A 24,598-nucleotide genomic window follows, 5' to 3' on the forward strand; every position below is an offset into this window, starting at 1 on the left:
TTCTAGGGCTTTAATTATAGCAAATAGTTCATTCTGTTGAGTAGACTCATAAGAGGTGTGGAGAACCCATTGTTGATTGGTATTAGGGCATACTATCGCAGCTTTCCCTGATTTGGAAGCGTCAGTGAACACTGTTGGGCCCATGACTGGTTCTGTAGATATTATCTTAGGAGGGCTGCATAGGGGACTGGTCATCTAATACAGACTATGACAGGTAGGTTTAAAGCTTACAACGGACACTATGGAGGCCCACAACAAGTTGTCTTGTGCAATAGCTAAAATTATACTTCAAAGATTTCTACAGAAACTAGAGAGCCTGAGCATAAGGGAGCAGGAGGAATGGATTGGATAGGCAAGCTTGAAAATCTTGTTGCAATCTTTTTACAACAAGCATCAGTTAAAACTCCCCTCATGGGATGTATAGTTTCAATGAGTATGATAATTCATCCTGTTAGTCTCCAGGGCATGCAAAACAGTCCAACCTTGTGTTAATGGTATGTTAACAGAATAATACAACCCGTTAGGTAGGAATTTCCCAATGCTTTGATTATTCACTATATGGACGTTCTACTGCTGGCATCTAGCGGTGAAACTCAGTTACAACATGTGCATCAAGCAATCCTCACTGCCCTGAGGCTTAATGGCTTATACCCAGAATCTGATAAAACTCAAATTCAACCCCCTTTTTCTTTACCTGGGTTATGTGGTGGACAGAGTGTATGTTTCTTTACATCCTCCCCAATTGGATATGGCCAAAGTGAAGACTTTGAATGATTTTCAAAAGGTGATTGGGTTAATACAATGGATGAGATCAGTAGTTCCTATTCCACCTTTGCTAATGAAGCCGTTATATGACATTCTACCTGGTGATCCTTCACTATTATCCCCCCTGTCAGTGGATTCCATCAGCCAGAGACAGTCTTTACTCTATTCAACAATTATGGTCTAAATGGCTCACACGTAGAGATCCTACCCTTCCAACTGAGTTAACCAAACAAAAAGATGCCCCCATGTATCCCATGCTCCATCAAGGAGAGGACCCTATCAAGTGGTTATACCCTTGAAGAGCCACTAAGGTCATAGTATCTTGGACAGACTTGCTGGCTGAATTTCTTTGGTCCTGCATACAAAGGACACTATGGCTTAATGGGACCTACCCAATTGTGCATGCTCCCATACCAGAACAACACATTTTAGCTATTGCACAGGACAACTTATGACTATCCTAATGGCCTCTGGCAAATGGACGTTACCCAGTGGAACAAGCAGCTTATTCAAGTTACAGTGGATACCTTTTCCAGATTCCTGTGGGCAACTATTCAACCAGGTTAGGCAACCAGGCAAGCCATCTCATATTTATATCATTGTTTCTCTCTTGCAGGCCTTCCGTCATGCCTTAAAACTGACAATGACCCCACATATTAAGGCTTTGCAATATATAGGCAAAATTCCTATATATTCACAGTGATGGGTGTGATTCACATGGTAGTATAGTTGTAACCTGAAAGTAGAGGTACCAAGAGTGGGGGAGGGAGTCTTTAGAGGGGCCAAAACTCTATTAGGATAATACCAGCAGTTTCAGATTGAAGATATCATAGTGAACCTTCCTTGTTCAGAAGCCACATAGGAATTAATGAAATGTAGCACAACCTGAGCTAGAGACAGTAGAAAGATAAAATATCAAAGACAGGTAGTGCTTGGGATAACTGATTTCAAGTCTCTATACAATGTTTGATAATCTAACTCACACAAACTGTTGTAAACAAACCAATCTTGGATCCTCTCAAATCAGAGAAAAAGGAAGTACTTAGTTATGTGCTTGTATCTATGTTTTGGACTATAAGAGGTAATGAGATAATCTGGGGTATTGAATGTAAGTCCAAGGGTAGTGTGAAGAAATATAGGTGTCACACTCTAAGTACATATAGAATAAGTCTAGGATTTAGGGATGAGAATATCCCTAATCAAAAAGCAATAAAGATTTTGGGCTCTTGTTTGGTTACACAGAGATAACAGAGAAAAAAGGACTCGGACTTAGAATAGATACTTCTCTTAAAATTTATTTTAAAATGGTATCTTTAGCATATTTAAGTTTAACAGTTTTAACATTACTTTTATGTGTTTAATACTTTTAAAATAAAAGAATAAATCACACACATTTTGGAATTCAGACCATGGACAGGGCCCCACCATGGACATAGAAGGGCAGCATAACAAATTTGTAAACAAGTTTTTGAGAGTGAATAAATCTTTTTAAGAGCTAAATTTTCAAAACAAAAGTCATTAAGTGAAAACTTTGTCACATGGCTTATCTTCATTATGACTCCGCTGATGTTGAATAAGGTTAGAGTGTTGACTGAAAGCTTTTCCACAATCATTACACCTATAGGGCTTCTCTCCAGTGTGAATTCTCTGATGCTGAGTAAGAGTTGAGTGTGCACAGAAGGCTTTCCCACATTCATTACATTCATAGGGTTTCTCTCCTGTGTGAATTCTTTGATGTTTAATAAGATTAGAGCTCAGGATAAAGGATTTACTACATATATTACATTCAAAGGGTTTTTCTCCTGTATGAATTTTCCGGTGCTGAATAAAAGATGAACGGTCACTAAAAGCTTTGCCACAGTCATTGCACTCATAGGGTTTCTCTCCAGTATGAATTCTCTGATGTTTAATGAGGTTGGAGCTCTGAATGAAGGCTTTCCCACATTCACTGCACTCATATTGTTTCTCTCCAGTATGTATTTTATGATGTCGAATAAGGCTGGATCGCTGACTGAAGGTTTTGCTACATTCATTACATTCATAGGGTTTTTCTCCAGTATGAATTCTCTGATGATCAATAAGATTAGAACTCTGACTGAAAGTTTTCCCACATTCATTGCATTCAAAGGGTTTCTCTCCACTATGGATTTTACAATGCTGAATAAAAGATGAACGTGAACTAAAGGTTTTCCCACATTCATTACACTTATAGGGTTTCTCACGTTCATTTTGCTCACAGGACTTCTCTTCAATATGTGTTCTCTTATGTCGATTGAAGGATGAATGAGCATTAAACATTTTCCCACATTCACTACATTCATAGGTTTTTTCACCAGTGTGAATTTTACAGTGTTGAACAAATGATGCACGGGCACCAAAGGCTTTCCCACATTCATTACATTCATAGGGTTTCTCACCAGTATGAATTTTACAATGTTGAATAAATGATGAACGGGCACCAAAGGCTTTCCCACATTGATTACACTCATAGGGTTTCTCTCCAGTGTGAATTTTTCTATGTTGAATAAAAGATGAGCGTGCACTGAAGGCTTTCTCACATTCATTACATTCATAGGGTTTTTCTCCAGTGTGAATTTTTCTATGTTGAATAAAAGATGAGCGCACACTGAAGGCTTTCCCACACTGATTACATTCATAAGGTCTCTCTCCCGTGTGACTTCTCTGGTGTTGAATTAGATTAGAGCTCTGAATAAAAGCTTTTCCACATTCATTACATACATAGGGTTTTTCTCCAGTATGAATTTTATGATGTTGAATAAGCACTGAATGGTAACTGAAAGCTTTTCCACATTCATTGCAATAATAAGGTTTTTCTCCTGTGTGAATTATTTGATGATGAATGAGATTAGAACTCTGACTGAAGGATTTTCCACATTCATTACATTCATAAGGTTTTTCTCCAGTGTGAATTCTCTGATGATCAATAATGTGAGAGCTTTGACTGAAGCTTTTCCCACATTCATTACACTCATAGGATTTCTCCCTAGTATGGATTTTATAATGTTGAGTAAAAGATGAATGTGCAGTGAAGCTTTTTCCACATTCAATGCACTCATAGAGTTTCTCTCTAGAACAAATTTTCTGATTTTCAATAAGGACTGAATTCTGCTTAAACTTCATTTTTTCATATATATTAGATTTGCAGGGATTCTCTCTTACAAGAATTCTCTGATGTGCGACAGGATTTGAGTTCAAACTGAACTTTCTTCCAAACTTACTATATTTCTTGCTGGTCTTCCCTATAAAAATTTTCTTAGGTATCATTTTCACTGGCTTAAGATTTCTTTCATGGTAAAGATGTTTTTGCAATTTCTCTTCTGAATGTCTTTCCCAATGTGTCTTTAGTTTTCCCTCAGATTCCCAAGGTTTTCTCAGCTTAGATTTTGGGAGACTATTCTTTGTGAGTCTTTTCAACATTATGTGCTGTAATTCTATTTCCTCTGGAATTTCCCATTCTGGTGACAATTTCTTGATCTTAATCCTGGTCTCACAATCTGAGGAAGAGGAGGAGGAGGAGAAGGAAGGAGAAATAGGAAGAAGAGGAGGAGAAGAAAGAGGAGGAGGAGGAGGAGGAAGAGGAGGAGCAAAAAGAGGAGGTGGAGGTAAAGAAGAAGAAGCAAACGTCACCTTTTATTAGGGAAATGGAAAACAGTTGGGGCAAAAAAAAAAAGTCAATTCAAAAGAATTATTCCTAGAAAACCAGGACATTTTTGGATCTCAATATCAAATTCATAATTGGGGGAAAAGGATAGCAGATAGGGAAGATGAGTTCTCAAGTAGCATCAGGAGGTTAAAAAAAAAAGTGCAAGAAATCTACAAGGAAAATCATCCTTATTCTTTAAGTTCCTTCTGGATATCCTAGGCAGCATATTAAATAGTATGGATATGCTAACTCAATAAAAATATTTTAAAATGAAATATTAAAAGGTCTTATGCTATAGGGATGGATGAGTATTGAACAGCATTAAATCTATATTAATATAATTTCTCCCTTCCTTTTCTGAGTAATATGGAGTAAATTAGGTACATTATAGGAAAAACTAAGGAATGAATAAAAAAATACATCTATACAACTAGAAACTTTAAACAATAAAGCTGAATTGGACATCTATTAGCCAGTAAGAATTCAAGCTGTAGAATACCAGAAAAATTTAGGAAAAACAAACCTTTTTCCACTTTTCTTAAAATTACTATGGGGGTGAAGCGAGTGAAGGAGAAGGATTTTTAAACAAAAGCGTTCTGAAATAATCTCAAAGATTTTTATCTCCCTCATTTTTTCCAGTGTTTTTTTTCCTGTTATGTGAAATACCATACTGACAGTATTCAATAGTAAAGTAAAAATCTTAATAAGTATGAGGAGAAATTCTATACTAAATAACATGGGGCAAAAAAGCAGTTAAAGATCATATGAACAATAAATGAGAATTAACAATAAGTATTAAACCAAATTAGAAACATGAAAAAACTTGACTTATTAAGATTATCTACAATTTGGTAAAGCACATATGATTTCTATATAAGAGAAGCATTATCTTAAAGAGGATACCAGGTACACTGGAAAGTGCTGGATTGAATTTCAGGACCTGAGTTCATATACTGGCTCAAACATTTCCAAGGTAAATCATCCTGGACAAATCACTTTACCTATGTAAGTCTCAGTATCCTCATCCATGAAATGGAATTAATACTTATATTACTAAACCTAACAGGGTTGTTACAAAGGCAGCACTTAGTAAACCTTAAATAATTATATAAATTAAACTATTGGTATTGTTGTTTTTTTTTTGGAACAACTAAAGTCTTAAAACCACATATAAGGTAAAAATTAAATTAGGCATAAACACCGAAAAATAAAACTAATGCAAGAAGAATTTAGGGATAGACAGTAAGATGGTGAATAATGTATAACCTATAGACTAAGAAATTCTGGGGAAGTTATTGACAGGGATCCATTGCCGGTTATATATCTGTTTAATCAATGAAACTAATAACTAATAATATAAGGGAAGGGATCCACAAAACTTTTTGGTATTTAAAAAAATGTTCTAATGGATTAAGAATACATGGGTTAGGCAAAAGTTAGCATAAAAAAATTAAATTCACATTCTGACAAGTGAAAACTTGAAAAAAATTAAAAAGAGATAAATGTTTATATTATGAGAAATAACACAGGAGTGCTAAAAAAACAAACAAACAAACAAACAAACTGTGACCTAAAGGGAGAAAAATCTTGAAATGAAAGTTGATTAGGGGATTATTTTGCAGGGAAAGAAAGGAAAGTAATGATTATTTTCCTATGACCTTCAAACCTTAAATGGAAAAGGTAAATCAGATAAAAATTCCTTGATCATGTCACACATACACATTCACTCTACTCCTGATTAAAAGTATTCCAGTGGCTCCCTATTATCTGGAAGAGCAAACGCAAAATGTTCTATTTGACCTTCAAAGTCTTATATAAAATAACTTTCTCCTACTTTCTAGTTGTCTTATATCCTGACGCATATTCTTTGATTCAATGACAACAACAATCTCCTAGTTATTCCATAAACAAGACACTCCATCTCTTATTTCTGGGCATTTTCTCTGGCTGCAACCCTTGCCTAGAATACTTTCGCTGTTCCATTCGAATTACTGACCTCCTGACTTTTTAAAAATTCTACTAAAAATCCCACCCCTTTCTAACCTCTCTTAATTCCAAAGCCATTCACTGTTAACTATTTCCTATATATAATTTTCTTAGGATATATTTATTTGGATGTTGTGCCCTCAGTCCTCCCATTAATTTGTAAGCTCTTTGAGGACAGGGACTATTTTTTGCCTTTTTTAATATCCCCAGCACTTAGCACAGTACCTGGCACATAGTAGGCACTTGATAAATGTTTATTGAATTGCTAAGAAGGGAAATCTAGGGTCCCTTTTAATGAAATACATTGTAAATAATCCTATTTTTAATGAAAGTGAAACACAGATTTTTTTACTTACCTCTTAAATCCTCTCTACCTTTAGTTCCCTGCATATCCAGAAACCATGGTTCTCCTCTTTGTTCTAGTTGTAAGATCATATCTGGTTTGGAGACTGGAAATCCTATTCATAAAGAAGAAAATTAGATTAGTTTTATGCAAAGAATTGTCCTCTGCTCTGTATAAGCCATTGAATCTTTGGGAATGAACAGAGAGGTTAACAGTATTCCCCATTTTCTGGGAACAAAAAGGCAGAAGTGTCCTATTACCAAGCCTAGGCAGTATTAAAAATAACAATAATAATAATAAGTAGTAGTAATAGTAGCAATAGTAGCAGTAGCTGACATTTACATAGGCTTTAAATTTGTACTTGCAAAGTACTTATATGATCTCACTATCATTCAACTCAATAATCATTCATTAATCATATGTTATATACAGATACTATACTAGGGGCTAGTAATAAAGTAAAAAAAAAAAAAAAGAAAGAAAAAAAGAAACAATCCCTCACCTCAAGTTTATATTCTATCTTTTGTTCCTCTGTTACTTCTCAAATACCTAAGACTCTAGATTCTAGACTCTAGACTTCAGTATTATTCACTAAGGAAACTACCTCAAAGAGCAGTTAATTTGTATAATGATGAGTTTGCTGAATATTAAATTTATTTGGGAAACTCTTTACTAGCCTGAGAGCTCCAGAAGAACTGAGAATATGTCTTATCTAAACTATATGTCCTTCAGAGCCAAGCACAGAGCTCTTTATATAGCAGATAAATAAACATTTATTGAAGGACAATCCATTATGAACTGAATTTGATTCATTTCCATTGATCCTATCAACCTTATGAAGTTCCTGTTATTGTTGTCATCATTTTTTACAAATGATAAAACTATGTCTTGACTCTAGTTTAAAAACCTTTCAAACCCCAGTTATTCACAAAGGATTAAGCCATGAGCCTCAGATCTGAGTCCTAGGGAGAAGTCTTACCTAGTGAGACCACATTGCCATAATTCTCCAGCATCACGTCCTTGTAGAGGCCCTTCTGTGCAGGGCCTAGATGACCCCACTCCTCTTGAGTGAGATACACGGCCACATCCTCAAAAGTCACTGATACCTGAAAACAACAGTCTTATTGCAATATCAGACATAGTTCTTGGAATGGGGATGAAGGAAGAGAAGGGGTCTGCAAATCATATAGTCATTAGGAAGAGTGGGTAGAGATTATGGAGAAAAAAACAGTCCTTTTTTCCATACTGGGAATTATATCTATGTGAAAACCTTTTTTCTTAGAGAAGGGAACTGGGATTCAGGCCTCTTTGGGAAAGGGGGGGTGGTTTCGTGGGTGAAGAAGCCTAGACAAAAGTCATAAAAAACAACAGGGGTCTCAGAAATCCCGAACACCTTACTTGAGACTTAGTTGGCAAGAGCTTAGTGGCCATCCTTTGCTTTCCCAGGCTATCCTTATGGGAGTTAGGCAAAAACTTAGAAGGAAGGGAGATCTGGGGAAAGAAAAAGAAAGAAAGGGAAATTAGTGTTTCTAGCTTTCTTCCTAGCTTAGCTTTCCCTAGCTCTTCCCTGGACCCCAGGGCACTTCAAACACTGAGTGAATCCATGAGAATAAAAACATGTGTTGTCAACTGCACAAGGCTGTATCTGAGACTCACCACCTCTAGGAAGCCATGTCCTATTAAAACTCCAGAATTACCATCCTGTTCTAGCACAACAAACATATAGGAAGGACCCATTACATGCAAAATACTGTTTTAAATATTGATGACAAACAAAGGAATACCTGACATTTAGGTAATACTCCAGCTCCCATCTCTGAGTTTTCTTCGCACCAGTTGTTCCCCATTGCCTCCTCACTTTTGTCTCAATATCCTGGTTTTTTTCATGACTCAACTCAAATGTCACTTTTGGCAGGAAACTATCCTGGTCCTGAACTGCCTGAATCTTCCCCCTCTAAAGTAACTGTCTTTCTACTCTGTAAATATCCTGTAAATAATTACTTATTTACAAGTAACCTCCCCCATTTTATTTATCCCTTAAAGACAGGGTCCATTTTTGCCTTTTTCATCCTCGGCATATAACTATGGCACATAGTAAGAGATTAATATAGATGCTTGTCAGTTGATAGCTTTGAAATTTGCATAGTACTTTACCATTTAATATTCTCTTTAAGCCTCACAATAACCCCATGGAATGTGTACCATAGCTAATAACAGTCCCATTTTACAGATGAGGAAACTGGGCACAGAGAGGGAAAGGAAGTAGCCTGATCAGAGCTGTGCCTTAGGAAGATATTTTAGCAGCTGTATGGAAAAGGTGGAGAGATGGTAGAACTGAGGAAACCAACTATAAGCTATTATAACAGTCCAGGACTTGGCAACTGGTTGCCTATTTTGGAAGTTATAAAAGAAAAAGCAAAGGGTGGCTCTAAGGTTGTGAACTGGGTGACTAGAAACATAGTTGGGGGTTCTCAACAGAAACATGGAAATTTGGAAGAGAGGTTTAGAAAGATGATGATGATATAATTATAATAACTAAATGAGCAAACATTTATTGAATGTCTATGTATGTCAAGTACTGTGATAGGCAAAAATGAAATAGTATCTGCCTTCAAAGAACTAACATTCTGACCCTTTCCCCCATCACCATTTTTAGAAATTCAATATAATTCAATGAAAAGGAGCAATTTTGGTTGTTCAACTCATCCGCCTTCCCCAATAAATCAAAGTAAGGCCATCTGCTGTTACAAATCTCAAGGATCAAATGTTGGAAACAAGTCAACCAAAAAGTACCAAAAGTAAAGCATAAAAATGAACTAAAGAAACAAATAAAAACTATCTTATGTCTCTTCTTGGCTAAATTCGATTTAATTTAGAGAAGATTCTGAGAATTTGTTCAAATTTGTTTTGAGAAAAGAAAAATTAGTATTTGATAAAAGATGTAATCAAAGCTATATGCTCTTATTATAGGCAGAGAAATTTTAAAAAATCTTGAGGATGATTATCATAAAGCAATTTGAATATTAGAGGAATCTGCTCTATCATGAAAACTCATTTGAAAGGAGTGATGAAAATAAGTTTTAGTTCCTTAATAAAATGATAGGAATAAATATGTCCTCTTAGCGTAACTGATTCCATTTTGTTTTAACCTTCTATTTTGTGATATGGTTGTTCTGACTACATTGTTTTTCAATAATAAATTAAGTATCTAGGTGGGAGAATGTAGTAAACAACGCATGTGTTGAACAACTAATAAACCCGTGGACTCTTTGATAAGACATATCACCATGTAAAAACAGTATAAAAAACTTTACCAATAATTTTGAAGTAAACTGCAAATCAAATTATATAAACAAACAACTTTGGAAGGCCTATAATTAAGAGTTTAACATCCCTAAACCTTAGTCATTTGCCTCTTTCTAGGGCTGGCACTCCTCCCACTTGAGTCTAATAGCCTGTGTTGGATTTAAGGTAGTGCTAATTGACTAGGAATTGCTAAAAGACAACCTCAAAGAGTGATATGCAGCTTCTGGCTGTGTGAGAAAGCAGTGAGTCTGGTATTAAAAAAAAAAGCTTAATCTGAACCTCTAAGACACAAGATAAGGGCTTGTCTTTAGAGGAAGGTATTGTTCACTTAAGAGCTTTAGAAGCTACACAAAAGTATCTTTTAGAAAACAAATGCAAAGTTAAATATGCTTAATATATCCCCAAATAATCCTGTACTTTTAAAAATAAAATCTTTTTTTAAAAGTTTTTTTATTTAATTAATTTATTATAACTTTTTATTTACAAAACATTTACATAGGTAATTTTTCAACATTGATCCTTGCAAAACCTTCAGTTCCAACTTTTCCCCTCCTTCCCCTCCCCCCATGACAGATAATCCTATACATATTAAATGTTAAATCCAATATATGTATACATATTTATACAGTTATCTTGCTGCACGAGAGAAATTAGATCTAGTAAGAAAAAAACCTGAGAAGGAAAACAAAAATGAAAGCAAACAATAACAGAGGGGAAATCCTATGTTGTGGTCTACACTCATTTCCCATAGTTCTCTCTCTAGGTGTAGCTGATTCTCTTCTTTACTGAACAATTGGAACAGGTTTGAATAATCTCATTGTTGAAGAGAGCCACGTCCATTAGAGTTGATCATAATATAATCTTATTGTTACCTTGTATAATGATCTCCTGGTTCTGCTTATTTCACTTAGCATCAATTCATGTAAGTTTCTCTAGGCCTTTCTAAAATCTTTCTGCTGGTCATTTTTTTTTTTTAGAACAATAATATTCCATAACATTCATATACCACAATTTATTTAGATATTCTCCAATTGATAGGCATACATTCAGTTTCTAGTTTCTTGCCACTACAAAAAGGACTGCCACAAACATTTTTATACATGTGAGTTCCTTTCCCTTCTATAAGATCTCTTTGGGGTATAAGCCCAGTAGTAACGCTGCTGTATCAAAGGGTATGCCCCATTTGATAACTTTTTGAGCATAATTCCAAATTTCTCTCCAGAATGGTTGGATTCCTTCACAATTCCACCACAATGTATCAGTGTCTTACTTTTCCTACATCCCCTCCTTTTTAAAAGTATTTTAATAAAATATGTATGAAAATTTTGAAGAACTTATGGATGTTTTCAATGTGCTATAACATTCTTTAGCTTCAGTATTAAGTAGATGAGATTTTTTGATTCTAAAATAATATATCGATGAGTTTCTACTAAACTTAAGTGCATATGACTGCTGTTTCAGAAATGAGCCCAGGTTACTTTCCTTAATAAGAAATACCAAATTGCATAAATATTTGAAGTTACAATTTATCTTTTCGTTAAGATTGTTGTTTTCTCAATGTTAAAGTGCTTTAAAAGACACTCTGTGGTATATTTGTGGTTTACATCCTTTTTTGTTACATCCAGACTGTAACTTTCTGTTTGAAATCCTATTTCTAATAAAGAAAACAAGTTTGTTAAGCACTAAATTCCACTTTAGCAATATACAAGAGTATTATTTTCTCAGAATTTTATTCTAATTTTAGACTAACAGTCAAAAATCCACCAACTGGTCATCTGATACATTCTTCTCACAATTTAGTTTGTGAATTTACATCTTGGGTGAAAATGTGAGTAATGTAACTTTTGGACTCTAAAATGGCTAAGCACAGCACAGTTCAAGACAAGTCTACTGATTACCCCAAAACAAAACAAATAAAAAAAATCTAATTATATGTGGTAAGAGGAAAAGTGCCCACCACCAGCAGCTATGTAAAATAAAAGCTACTCACCATAAAGATTCATGTGAAATATTGTAATTATTCCTGTTGTGTAAAAGGAATTGAACTATTTTTTCTTCAAGAAAGATATTCCAGAATATCCTATATGTTTCCTTTGGAGATTTAAAGAATCTGAAAAAATTTTCCACATGGGACAATTCAAAAGATAATATTTTGGTTTCAATAAACTACATAAACAAACGAGCTATTAATCTATGTTCTAATGTCATGTCTTATAGAATACAGTAGTTTTATTCTTCAGATTTACAGAATTTATAGAAAAAGAAGATGACATACAACCTACATACCTAGATCAAGAACAATGTCTTCAATGAACTAGCTGCTTCCAAAGGAGATTTTCACACAGATGGGCTAGGACTTGGTATACCATTTGGCACATCCAAAGGGATAACTGGGATGACAGTTATCTTCAGGGAAGAAAGTTTATCTGGAGGATTCAATGGAGACAAATCGTCACTACATTCTAAACCAAACTTCTTAAACTTTTTCTACTCATCCAAGAAATTTTTATGCTACCGTTTCAAATCTCGGCCGAGGTGTTTCTGAAAGCATTGGTGCATGTACAAAGCATGCATGTTGTGTCAAGACTACAGTGGAGTCAGGCAATGTAACACAGGCAAGCACCAGAGACATTTCAGATTCATTACATTTGATTTCAAATTAATTTTTGATGATTGTGTTCAGAACTGTTTTACTGTTACCAAATTTTTCATGACCCCCACATTCAGTTATGTGACCTTTTATAATAAGGGATGACATAGTTCAAGAAACTTCATTCTAAATAATTCTTTAGCTTCAGAATTAAGTAGATGAGATTTTTTGATTCTAAAATAATATATCGATGAGTTTCTACTAAACTTAAGTGCATATGACTGCTGTTTCAGAAATAAGCCCAGGTTACTTTCCTTAATAAGAAATACCAAATTGCATAAATATTTGAAGTTACAATTTATCTTTTCGTTAAGATTGTTGTTTTCTCAATGTTAAAGTGCTTTAAAAGACACTCTGTGGCATATTTGTGGTTTACATCCTTTTGTGTTACATCCAGACTGTAACTTTCTGTTTGAAATCCTATTTCTAATAAAGAAAACAAGTTTGTTAAGCACTAAATTCCACTTTAGCAATATACAAGAGTATTATTTTCTCAGAATTTTATTCTAATTTTAGACTAACAGTCAAACAGTTTAGGTTAAATAATCACTTGCACAAGAGGTTATTTTTACTATCAAGATAGGAACTGAAGTTGAAGCATCCTTCATAGCTTTTTGGTGACAATACTTGGTTCATGGCTATTTTAGCTATGTCATCAGAATCAGGAAGTGGGCTTTATCCTGAGATGGGGAGTCCTTCAGGAAGGACTCAGTGGAGTTCATCATTTCATTTCTCAGCTGTGGTCAGCATGCAAGAAGGCAGAATGGCCCCTATATCCTTGTAGAATTGGTTCTCAGTTGACAATAGTGGTGGTACTACCTTGGGGAATCTCAAAGAGATAGGTGATATTATTATCCCCATTTTGCAGCTGAAAGATGCTATATAATTTGTCCATGTTCACACAGACTGTAGTGTCTCAAGCAGGATGTAAATTTGGTCTTTCTAACTCCCCATCTAGCTCACTACTCATAATATATCACTCATCTGTCTCATAAAGTATGGTTAATGGTGTAATCCCAAACTCAACACTCTTCTCCAATCCACCCTCAGCAAAGTTGCTAAAATAATTTTATGAAGACACAGATCACATCACATAGATCCTATGCTCAAAAAGTTCCTAGACCTCTGTATTATCTAATGGAAAATATAAGTTTCTTGGCTTAGAATATAAGGATCTCCAAAGTCTAGCTTTCACCTCCCTTTTTGGATCTAGTTTATTCTATTCTTTTTAACAGATTCTACATTCTATTCAAAAGGCATCAATTAAACATTTACTGTGTATAAGGTACTCTGCCAGATTCTGTCCCTGAAAAAATAAAACACAAAAGAAAGTCTGGAATCCATTCAAACTGGAGTAATGGTCATTCCCTGTCCTTGATATTCCATTTCTCACCTCTGTGCCCTGATGTAAGCCATTCCAACAATGCATTTTTCCTTCATTTCTACCTCTCAGAAACCTCACCTTCCTTCAAGCTTCCATTCAGGTGCCATCTGTTCCATGAAGTCTTCCCTAGTCACCATAGCAATTAGTTCCTTTTGCCTCCTCAACTTTCCTTATAGTACACTTCACAGATCTTTCTCAATTTCAGGGGTAAAAGTGACCATCTAGTCTATTGGTGTCAAACTTTAAAAAAAATCAGGCATCACTATACTACATAAGGATTCACTTGGGCCACATATTGACTTAGTTTTAATATATAATATTATATGTTTTATTTATTTTGTTAAATATGTCCCCATTATATTTTAACCTGGTTTGGGCTGTACTCACAAGTGTAGTGAGCAGCATGTGGCCCATGGGCTTTGGGTTTGACATCCCTGAACTAGTCCAACCCATATCTCCAAAAGAATTCACAAGATATCCATATGGTCAGCCAACCTTTGTTTGAAAAGTACAGCATAGAGGAGCCCATCACTTCCAAAAATAGCCCATTCTCCCTTGAGATAGCTCTAAATGGTACAAAGTTTTTTTTCTGACATGAAACCTAATTTAGTCTCTTCACAAGTTCAGCTCATTCTTTCTGTCCTTGCCCTCTGGGGACAAATAGAATAAATCTAATTCCTTCCCCACAAAACAGTCTTTCACATAATTGAGGATAGCTACTGCATCCAGTTACCTTCAACTAACTTGCATACAGCATAAATTTAAAGTCTTTTACCATTCTGCCCACCTCTCAACACTTTCTAAATGATTTTCATTCCTAAAAATGTGTTAAGAAGAACTTATACTTCAGATATGGTCTGACTAAGACAGAATATAGTGAAACTATCATTTCCCTAGTCCTAGATACTGTATTTTCTTTAATATTGCCTAATATCACATCTCTTTTGGTTTACTTTTATCATTTGCACTGCATTTATTGTCCAATTAAACCTCAAGATTTTTTTCAGCTAAATTATTCAGCTAAATTCATAATTCTACCATCTTTTATGGGATTAAAAAAAAGTATAAGACTTTATTTATCATTCCTATTAAAGTTCATCTTGTTAAATTTGATCCAATATTCAAGACTGTCATGTTTTGAGATTTTTACTCTACTATCCAATGTGTTTTCTATCCCTCCTAGTTTCCTGTTATCTATAAATTTTATAAGCATGCTATTTGTATCTTTATCCAAGTCCCTGACAAATATGTTAAACAGCAAAGGTCCAAGTAGCTCTGGGATTGACTTGGGATCCATGGATCTGTATACAGATTTTTTTGGGGGAGGGGAGGTAGAGGGGAAAAGAAAGAGTTCCTGAACTTGGATAGGAAATATATATACAGCAAATTTTTATTTTTATTAACCTGTATCTGAAATTGAGCATTTCCTTTATTCTGAGGCATCTAAAGGTTTCATCAGATTCCCAAAAGGGTTCATCACACAAAAATGGTTAGGAACATTTGATCTAGATAGAACAAAATGACTGGAAACCTCCTTCTAATTTGATATTCATGACCATTTCATGGGCAGTCATTTAACCAGTTCTGAACCCCTCTAATTGCATTATCTCCTAGTGTACAACCCTTCATCTTTACAGAATAGCTTAAAGAATCTGATGAATTGAGATAAATTAGATCTACAACATAAGAATGAGGATACTGAGCCTGAGCAAGGTTAAGAAATTTGCCCAAGATTATATAATTAATAAGGATCTGAGGTAGGATTTGACCTGACTTTAAGTCCAATGCTCTATTACATTACCTAGCTACCTTAGAGCTACTCATTTAGTAACCTTGTCAAAGAAGGAAATAAGCTTATTCTGGAATAACTTTCTTAATGAACCTTCAAATACATCCATCATAATCCCCATAGTAGAACAGAAGTTCCTTGAGTTTAGGACTGTTTCATTTTTGCTTCTGTATCTTCAGTACCTAACTAATAGTATGAGTACAATAAATGTCTGTGAGATTAAACTGAATGTAGGGTGTTTTTTTTTTTTTTTAAGTATATTCAAGAGGAAAAACAGGATCAAAGAAGGAATAGAATCACTGTATCAGATGAATGGAATAAAAATAATGAATAATGGTGAGAAAAGTGAGTTATCAACTCTTATTTTGCTTCTGATTTCTCTGCCAAGGAAAACAATCTTTGGTTTAGATCTAGCTCTTGACTTGGGATCCATGGATCTGTATACAGATTTTTTGGGGAAGGAAAGGTGAAGGAAAAAAAGAAGAGTTCTTGAACTTGAATAAGGAAATACACACACACACACACACACACACACACATATATATGTGTGTGTATATATATATATATAATTAACCTGTACTTGAAATTTAATATTTCCTTAAATAATGAAACATTATTCTGAGGCATCTAAAAGATTCATCAGACTCCCAAAAAGGATACATGACACCCATTGAAAAAACTGCTTTCAATGGATTCCAATCACCAAGCTAAGATTAACTTTATCCTAAAGTACTAAAAGAATTAGAAGATTCTTGTGCTGGGCTATAGTCAGTGACCTCTGAAAAATCTTGTAGAATGGAAAATGAGCTGAAAATACTGAAGAAAAGTAAATGCTGTCCCAATTTTCAAAAAAGGAAAGAATACTATCTACAAATTATAGACCAATGAACCTGATTTCTATTCCAGAAAAAAATTAGAACATATTAAAGGATTGGTTTGTGGATGTTTAGTAGAAGGCATAATCACTAAAAGCCAATTTGGCTTCATTAACAATTCATTCCAGATAAAATGAGATTATCTGGTAACTAAACTCCTGAGAATGCTAAAGACATTGTCAAATGCTTTGTTGAGAATACTATGCTTCTCAAGCTGAGTGGACTAGTTGGAGAGACAAAGGAGAAATAGTATAGTAACAAAGATTTGGAATGAATTGAAAGAATTACTAAAGGTAGTCTCTAGTGCATCTGGGATCTGATCTTGGCCCTGTGCTTTATTTATTTACTTTTTATCATTTCTATCAATGACTTGGATGGAAGTATAGAGAAGTTGGAACAATTAACGATTTGGAGGATGACACAAAACTTGGAAAGATAATTAACATAATATAGAATCCAGATCTAAATAAATCAACAAGCCAGAAAAGTGGGCTGGCAAGATAACATTTTTGAGGATAAATGCAACATTCTACACATAAGTTTTTGGTTTCTTTGTTTTATTTTGTTTTTAAATTAACCTTTCCAAGTTTAAGATTAGGGCGGTGGGAAGTGACTCATCCAAGAGTTCCCATGAAAATGTCAGTCGACTGCAAGCATGAGTCAAAATGACCCCGAAGGCCCAAAAGTTTATGCTGCCCTGTGCTGTTAATCGAGCCAGAACATCCAGTTTTGCCATCTGCCTGGTTCAGGTCACAGGTGGGCTAATGTGTCCAATTTTTTTAAAAAGAAAAATAAACCACATGTTCAAAAGAGGACATCCATGATGGTGAGAGAGGATTGGAATAGAAACTACATTCATTTAAGTCTAACACCCCTCTTCCTCTGATCCTAGTCCCTTCACCTGAACCTGAATTCGTAAATTTGGATCACAAACTCTAAATAAGCACTAGTTTCCACCAGAACGCAACGTCCCCTGCTGGTCCCCTACAGCTCCGGCTTCCAGGCCCGCAGACCTAGTTCAGACCACGACGCCCCCTCAAAGAGCCCGGGAGCGGGGCATGGCCGCCCGCCGGCTCTCCGGGACTCACCCTCCGCTCATGGCCCGCGCGGAGGGCGGGGTGGAAAAGAACGGAACCGGCGCCGGGCAGTGCACTAGAACTGGCCTTGCCTCTGCTACGGTAGTCGGACCCGAAGCACCACCCCGTCCTCCCGCTCCCGAGGAACCGCCCAATTGGAGCACTGGGATGCTCTTAGAGGAGCAGAGGACCTGGCTGGCAACTCGGCGGTCCTGCGCCCCCAAGGGGACAACGGCTTTAGGACTGAAGCAGGCGGCCACGTTGGGGATCTGTCCACCTCTGAGGCAGCTGGGCAGAACCCAACCCTGGACACGCTTCCCTCCCGATACCGCCCCAGGGCTTTAACAGGCCCTTGACGGACAAAAGCCCGCGACCAAAACAGACCTGCCAGGAGGGGCAGCAAAAGGTCCTAGCAACAGCTTAGCGCCAGGACAGTAGCCCCACTATGGACAGCAGAGTGTGCGCGTGCGCCGTGATTGAGGGTTAGGAGTAGTGTGAAAGGGAGTATGCCTAACTCCCGACCTGGAAGCTGGAGACGAGCGCTGGAACGTCCCCGAGGCGTAGTGAGGAACAGGGGTATCACGGACTCCATTTCCCAAGGTGCACCAAGAAGGGAATTTGAAGTTGCGGAAGGACTACAGGTCCTATAATGCAACGCTCCTAAAACTACATCCTGTGAATCGACAGCTGCGCCTCTTTCCGGCGACTTACCTCGCCCCGGAAGATATATCACTGTAGGAAGGCCAACTTCCTCTTTCTAGCAAGTCCTGGGCCAGGTAAGACCTACTCGTGTGTTTCTCTGTGGGTTTCAGCAATCCGTGCCCAATCAGTCCCTTTAGAGCGCCATCCGCCCTTGAGCAGCGACCCCACAATTGCGGGGACTCCCTGTTTTTAACCTCCCTTGAGGTGCCGCTTCCAGAGGCCCTAGGAGGTGACGGCGCTGAGTTGGATCAGGCGCCCCCCACTTTTTCTTCTACCAGACTGACATGGCGGCGTCCTTCCATGGAGTAGCTGAGGCCGGCGTGCGATGCCGCGCAGCCAGGCTCAGTGCGTCCGCCCTGGGGACCCGCGGGAGAGGCGATTCGCGGGCTCCGCTTCCTCACTGCCCTTTCTTCCTCCCTTCCCAGACCGCGCGATATGGGCCGGGTGATCCGTGGTCAGAGGAAGGGCGCGGGCTCTGTCTTCCGCGCCCACGTGAAGCACAGAAAAGGAGCCGCCAAGCTCCGGGCTGTCGACTTCGCCGAGAGGCATGGCTACATTAAGGGTATCGTAAAGGTAGGTTGGGGCAGGGCCTGCCGTGTGGTTCGCGGGATAGAGAGGCCGCCTCAGGTCCCAAGTCCAAAGACACCCCCCAATTCGTCATGGGGATGAGGCTACTGTAGTTGGTTTTTCAACAGGTCTTTATGAGTTAACGTGCAAAGTGTTTGAAATACAAAGGAAAACAAAATTGTTCCTTCTTCTTAAGCTAAAACTCTGATGGGGAAGTCAGTATGCAAGCAATTATAGTCCTTCTTTTAAAGGTAGTTTAAAATAAGGCACTAGCACTTGGGAGCCGGGGCGGGCTGTGAAAGAATGAGTCTTTGAAGAAAGCCGGGGCATGAGAAAGCATTCCAAACACGATCAGTAAAAGCCACGGAGCGCCAGCCGGAAGCGTTTGGAACTGAGTTATACTAACAGTTACAAGTGCTAAAACTGGAAAAGTAGGAGGGGGCCAGGAATTCAAGAAGAAATTTCAATTCAATTGTCTTCCTGTAATTTCTCTTCACTTTATTTGTGGCAGTACATTTTTGGATCATTACAGCTTTATCTGCTTTTACTTGCCATCTCTATCTCAGCATGTGTCATTCCTGGAATATACCTTCCTTTTTTATTTTTGTTTTTGAAGCAATTAGTGGTTTTGCGTTTCTCTATATCCCCACCAATAGAGTCCTTATCTGACTTAATTTTCCTAACCCAGATTTAATGTTTTTCTCTAAACTGTAACACCTTTCAAATGTGAACAATTAACCCCTAAACGGTGCTAGAGTAAGTCCTAATTACTAACAGATGGCCTCACATGGCAGGATTTAGTAAATTCTTATGTTTCTTCAGGACATAATCCATGATCCAGGCCGAGGGGCTCCTCTTGCAAAAGTAGCTTTCCGAGATCCTTACCGATTTAAAAAGAGGACAGAATTGTTCATCGCTGCTGAAGGCATCCATACTGGCCAGTTTGTGTACTGTGGTAAGAAAGGTAAGATGCAGTTTTGTTATAGTAGCAGTAAACATATATATATATATAGTATACTAAATAGTAGGTAACATTTATATATTGCTTTATGTATATTCATATGAGCCTTACTAGGATATGATTTAAAGATAGTATTATATCCACTAAATGAAAGGCAGTTCACATGGTGACTTATTTGGTCACATACTACTTATTGAATGTAGGGTTTTCCTAACTCCTACCTCCTACATCTTGTTGCCACTCTACCAGTTTTGCAGTTATGTATCCCAGTAGTTGGGGGGGAAAGGGGGAACTCTCACTACTAAGTTCTTTGGAAGGAAGCTGAGCTATGGTTGTACAGATGTCATATTCTAATGAAGAATTCCTTAACTAGGCAAGCATTGTTTTAATCCAGACAAGCATTCCTTGAGAAGACCTTTATCAAACTACTATAGTTATATCATAGGGGCTCTCAAAAGTTCTGAATTAGGGGAATTCAATAGTGTTTTAAGTGATTTATCATAGGCATTTGTATGTTTCCCCTATTAAACTGCAAAGTCCTTGTAGAACAATCTGCTGTATCTATTTTTTTAATCCATAACATAACACGGATATTTGTCTTTAGCTCAGCTCAACATTGGCAATGTCCTCCCAGTTGGCACAATGCCTGAAGGGACTATAGTGTGCTGTCTTGAAGAAAAGCCTGGGGACCGGGGCAAGCTTGCCCGTGCATCTGGAAACTATGCTACAGTAATCTCCCACAATCCTGAAACCAAGAAAACTAGGGTGAAGCTACCTTCAGGCTCTAAGAAAGTTATCTCCTCTGCAAACAGAGCTGTGGTTGGTAAGTCTCTATGAGCAAAAGCACTTGTATGATTTGCCATGGAGCCACTAAAGAAACTCAAAATGTAAGAATTGTAGAATCATTATCCCCCTAAAATGATCAGACTTATTTCTTTAGTTTTTATTAAATGAACTTGAACTTTGCAGCTAATCATCCTTTCCCTTACAGTCAGTCATGTTTTAGTAGTATATGGAACAAGCTATAAAATTTGCAAAGCACATAAGATACCAGATACATAATTTTTGAGGTTGCTGTAATTTCCATTTTGCAGATAGGAGCTGGGCCAAGAGAGATTCTGTGCCTTGGCAGGTTCACATGACTGTATATAGGCAGGAATAACATAATATTTTAAGAGTTACCAAAGTACTAACTGTTTTTATTTGTCCATATAGCCTGGAATTTTTTTTTAATCTATCCTTTTTTTTAAACCTGTCTTCCTTTATAAGTGGACATAACACTTAAAGTTCATAGGTAGGCAATCTATTGAATAATCAAATGCATTAGGGGCTGTGTTAGCCTTTGTTTTAGTGTCTCCCCAATTTTAGTTTATTTGATGGAATGAGGAGGAAAGCTGCCAGTGCTTAAAGAAAAGTGAACAAGCCCATGGTAGAAATTTTTTCTTAAAATTTAAAGAAATTTAAATTTCTTAATTTGGGGGGGTAAAAGTAAATCATCCTTCAGTATGCTTCAGAATTGTGAACCAGTGCTACACAGATCTCAAAGGTCTCAAAGCTTAATTCTATATATGCACAAAGGTTTGGTGTTTTGGAAATAAGTATGTGTAGTTGTGAAAATGTCTTTATTCTTAGCAGAAATAATAACCTTATTCTACAGTTTGGAGAGTTGAAGTTCAGGTGGTCAGCAAAGTGGTCAGGCAAAGACTAAAACTTACCTGTTCTGATGAAGTAAGGTCTCTGCTTTAAGTGATAAGAAATTGAAACCCACGGTCCTAGTTTACAAATTGTAAGAGTCCTGAAATTATGCTACTGAACAAAATGACTTTTTGGAGTCCCAAAGGTAATGTTCTTATTCAATTGTTAGTCAAAATACCTAAGGTTTCGAGAGGAATAGGAGTTGCTTTTAGTCCCAAAAGAATTGTCAGGATAATAAGAGGGTTTCTGGAATGGGGGGAGCTGTCCCTTAGTCTGGGGACATTATTTTAGCATGTTTCCTCCTCTTCCTCCCCTCCTCCTTCCTCATGGGAACACAAGGAAAAAAAAAAAAAAACATCTTGAACCAACCAAAATATAAGAAAACAATCATTGCTTCAAAAATGTTTCTGTTGGAAAGTCACTTAGAGAAAAAGAACTATTTAAAAAATACAGTCTAAAGAAATCTGAAAGACACTGGTTATATGGGGAATGCAGAGCAACCTTTGTCATCTCACTAGAACTAAACATTTGTTTCATAGGTGTTGTTGCTGGAGGAGGTCGTATTGATAAGCCCATTCTTAAGGCAGGTCGTGCTTATCACAAATATAAGGCCAAGAGAAACTGCTGGCCTCGTGTCCGGGGTGTGGCCATGAATGTGAGTATCTGGTGGGCTGTGGGGTGAAATTCTGAGTATTTCATATATTACTTATACTGGATGGGAATTTGTTATTATAGTTGTAGTCATTAATCTTTCAGATTACTAGTCTTTCTGTCTGGTTTCCTGGAGAAAGGAAAGAGGGCATAACAGCGTTTAATTGAGTCTTCTCTATATTGATCTAGCCAGCTAGATATGAAGAGTTAATGATAGCATCAAGTTTGTGAACCTCTTGGGGCCCAGGAAGTTCAAAAGATGGGACTTCAGGGGAAAACATGATAAATTCTACATAGGACATAGGTGCTACTAACCACACTCTGAGACATGGGAGTCAGTTAGTTGTTTAGCCATGTACATTTTTGAAATTACTGCCGGGCTCTTCAGGAGTGAAGTAAGGATAAACGTATTAGGGTGCTGGAATTTAACTACAGGATCAACTATTAATTGTTAATTCTCTTTTAAAATTTTTTGGGTATTGTGAAGATCGAGTAGCACCCTGGATACTTTAGAATCAGCCTGAGTCAGGATAAGCAAAAGTCCTTGCCCTTTCTTTATTCTTGATCAAAATGAGAGGAATGGACACAGGAGTCACTCTGGCTTGTCTTATTCCACCTTCTAATCCCTCCTCCAATTCTCTGTATACACCAACAGATTGAACCAGCACAGAATAGTGAGGCTGGCCATTTTCCAAGCATATGCTAATAGAGTATTGTCCAATAAGTAATTAGCTCCGTAGTCCAAGTGCATCTGCTCAGAGTTCAGCCCTTTAGAGGGCATTTCTGGTTTTGTCATTTTCAGATGCATCCCATACACACAGGTGGTGTATGGGTATACAAAAAGCCATCCCTTTATAGCAAGGAATAAGGAGCAGTTCAGTAAAAAATCTGTATATTAGAATCTGACAACACAAAGGCATTCTTTTTCGTATGGCTGTTGGGGGGACTGTGTGACAATGGATTGTCATTTACATTGAGAATAGGGGTAGGGTGAGGTTTGTCCTTCTCCCTGATTTGAGTTAGCAAGAGTTGAAGAAGAAATTCATGTTGCTTTTGCATGCCTGGTGATATGAGAATTCTCTTTATAGCCTGTGGAACATCCCTTCGGAGGAGGTAATCACCAGCATATTGGAAAGCCATCCACCATTCGAAGAGATGCTCCAGCGGGACGAAAGGTCGGTCTTATTGCTGCCAGGCGTACTGGTCGACTCCGTGGTACCAAGACTGTACAGGAGAAGGAGAACTAAAATACAAAATCCTGACAATAAAAATTATTTTGGAAATTGTATAAATAGTATTTATAACTTGAGTGGTTGCTTTAGAATTTGGAACCTCACAACAATGCTTATGGGACTACTAATATTAATTGCTATTTGCATAGGGATTTCATACTGAAGGAAAAACCCAAGACCTCTTGACTTTGAGAACAGTCATTTATTACCCAAGCAGTAAATAATTTGAAAATGTATTTCCTTTCCTCTTTGCCCATACGCATATTAAAAGACATTTAGAAAAATTAGCTAAATACAAACTATTAAGCTAGTCCATAATTCTATTGGTGATAGAGCAACAGTATAAGACCAGGAGAGGAGGTAGCAACTAGGAGGCTACCATACATAAGTGGTAATGAATGTCTGAGCTCTGGTAGTAACTGGGGGGGGTTAGAAATGAAAGATTAGTAGCTAGCTAGATAGTAGCTTAGGTGGATAAGAGTTAATGATAGCATCAAGTTTGTTAACCTCTTGGGGCCCAGGAAGTTCAAAAGATGAGACTTCAGGGGAAAACATGATAAATTCTACATAGGACATATAAAATGTAGGCCAGATTTTAGGTCATCAAGTAGAGTGACCAGCTTGGGAGTGGGTGGCAGAGTACATGGAGAAGGGGTGATGGTTAAACAAAAGAAAACAATAATGGGGATCCAGATTGCTTCAGGAAAGCTGACTACAACCCATTTTGCCATAACTATGGATTAGGTTCTTGGTACAGTATATCCAACAGGACATGGGGATTCAAAAGAATACCATTAATGACTTCTAGCAATCTCCAGGTTATAAGGCAGTAACTAGGAAAAACAGTGGTGGCACAAAGATAGTGTTGGGCATGCAACCGAAACTGAGTTCTAATGCAGCCTATCAAGTCTGAAAATGTTATCAAAAGTCAGATTATGCAACCACTACTAAC

At 37.2% G+C, this 24,598-nt stretch overlaps 2 protein-coding genes and 1 pseudogene across 3 annotated transcripts; 2 read left to right on the plus strand and 1 right to left on the minus strand.

Annotated features, from left to right (window-relative positions):
• The window catches only part of LOC127544676 (ribonucleoside-diphosphate reductase subunit M2-like), a 681,272-nt pseudogene that overhangs the window by 273,184 nt on the left and 383,490 nt on the right, over positions 1–24,598 (plus strand).
• LOC127544661 (zinc finger protein 345-like) lies at positions 2,035–18,608 on the minus strand. Of its 2 annotated transcripts, XM_051971414.1 has the most exons (6): positions 18,223–18,608; positions 12,351–12,490; positions 8,157–8,249; positions 7,738–7,864; positions 6,772–6,873; positions 2,035–4,280 (listed from the first exon to the last, which is right to left on the minus strand). In XM_051971414.1, the coding sequence occupies exons 3-6, from the start codon at positions 8,187–8,189 to the stop codon at positions 2,284–2,286; spliced, it is 2,259 nt and encodes a 752-aa protein (XP_051827374.1). In that variant the 5' UTR covers positions 8,190–8,249; positions 12,351–12,490; positions 18,223–18,608; the 3' UTR covers positions 2,035–2,283. The 2 variants fall into 2 exon arrangements, with proteins under 2 accessions (XP_051827374.1, XP_051827373.1); XM_051971413.1 differs by lacking the exons at positions 12,351–12,490; positions 18,223–18,608 and adding an exon at positions 12,055–12,165.
• On the plus strand, positions 18,966–23,706 carry RPL8 (ribosomal protein L8). Its single transcript, XM_051971454.1, has 5 exons — positions 18,966–19,113; positions 19,930–20,071; positions 20,673–20,891; positions 22,303–22,418; positions 23,503–23,706. The coding sequence occupies exons 1-5, from the start codon at positions 18,976–18,978 to the stop codon at positions 23,659–23,661; spliced, it is 774 nt and encodes a 257-aa protein (XP_051827414.1). The 5' UTR covers positions 18,966–18,975; the 3' UTR covers positions 23,662–23,706.

Source organism: Antechinus flavipes, chromosome 1 (assembly GCF_016432865.1).
Source record: "Antechinus flavipes isolate AdamAnt ecotype Samford, QLD, Australia chromosome 1, AdamAnt_v2, whole genome shotgun sequence".
NCBI classification, from domain to species: Eukaryota; Metazoa; Chordata; class Mammalia; order Dasyuromorphia; family Dasyuridae; genus Antechinus; species Antechinus flavipes.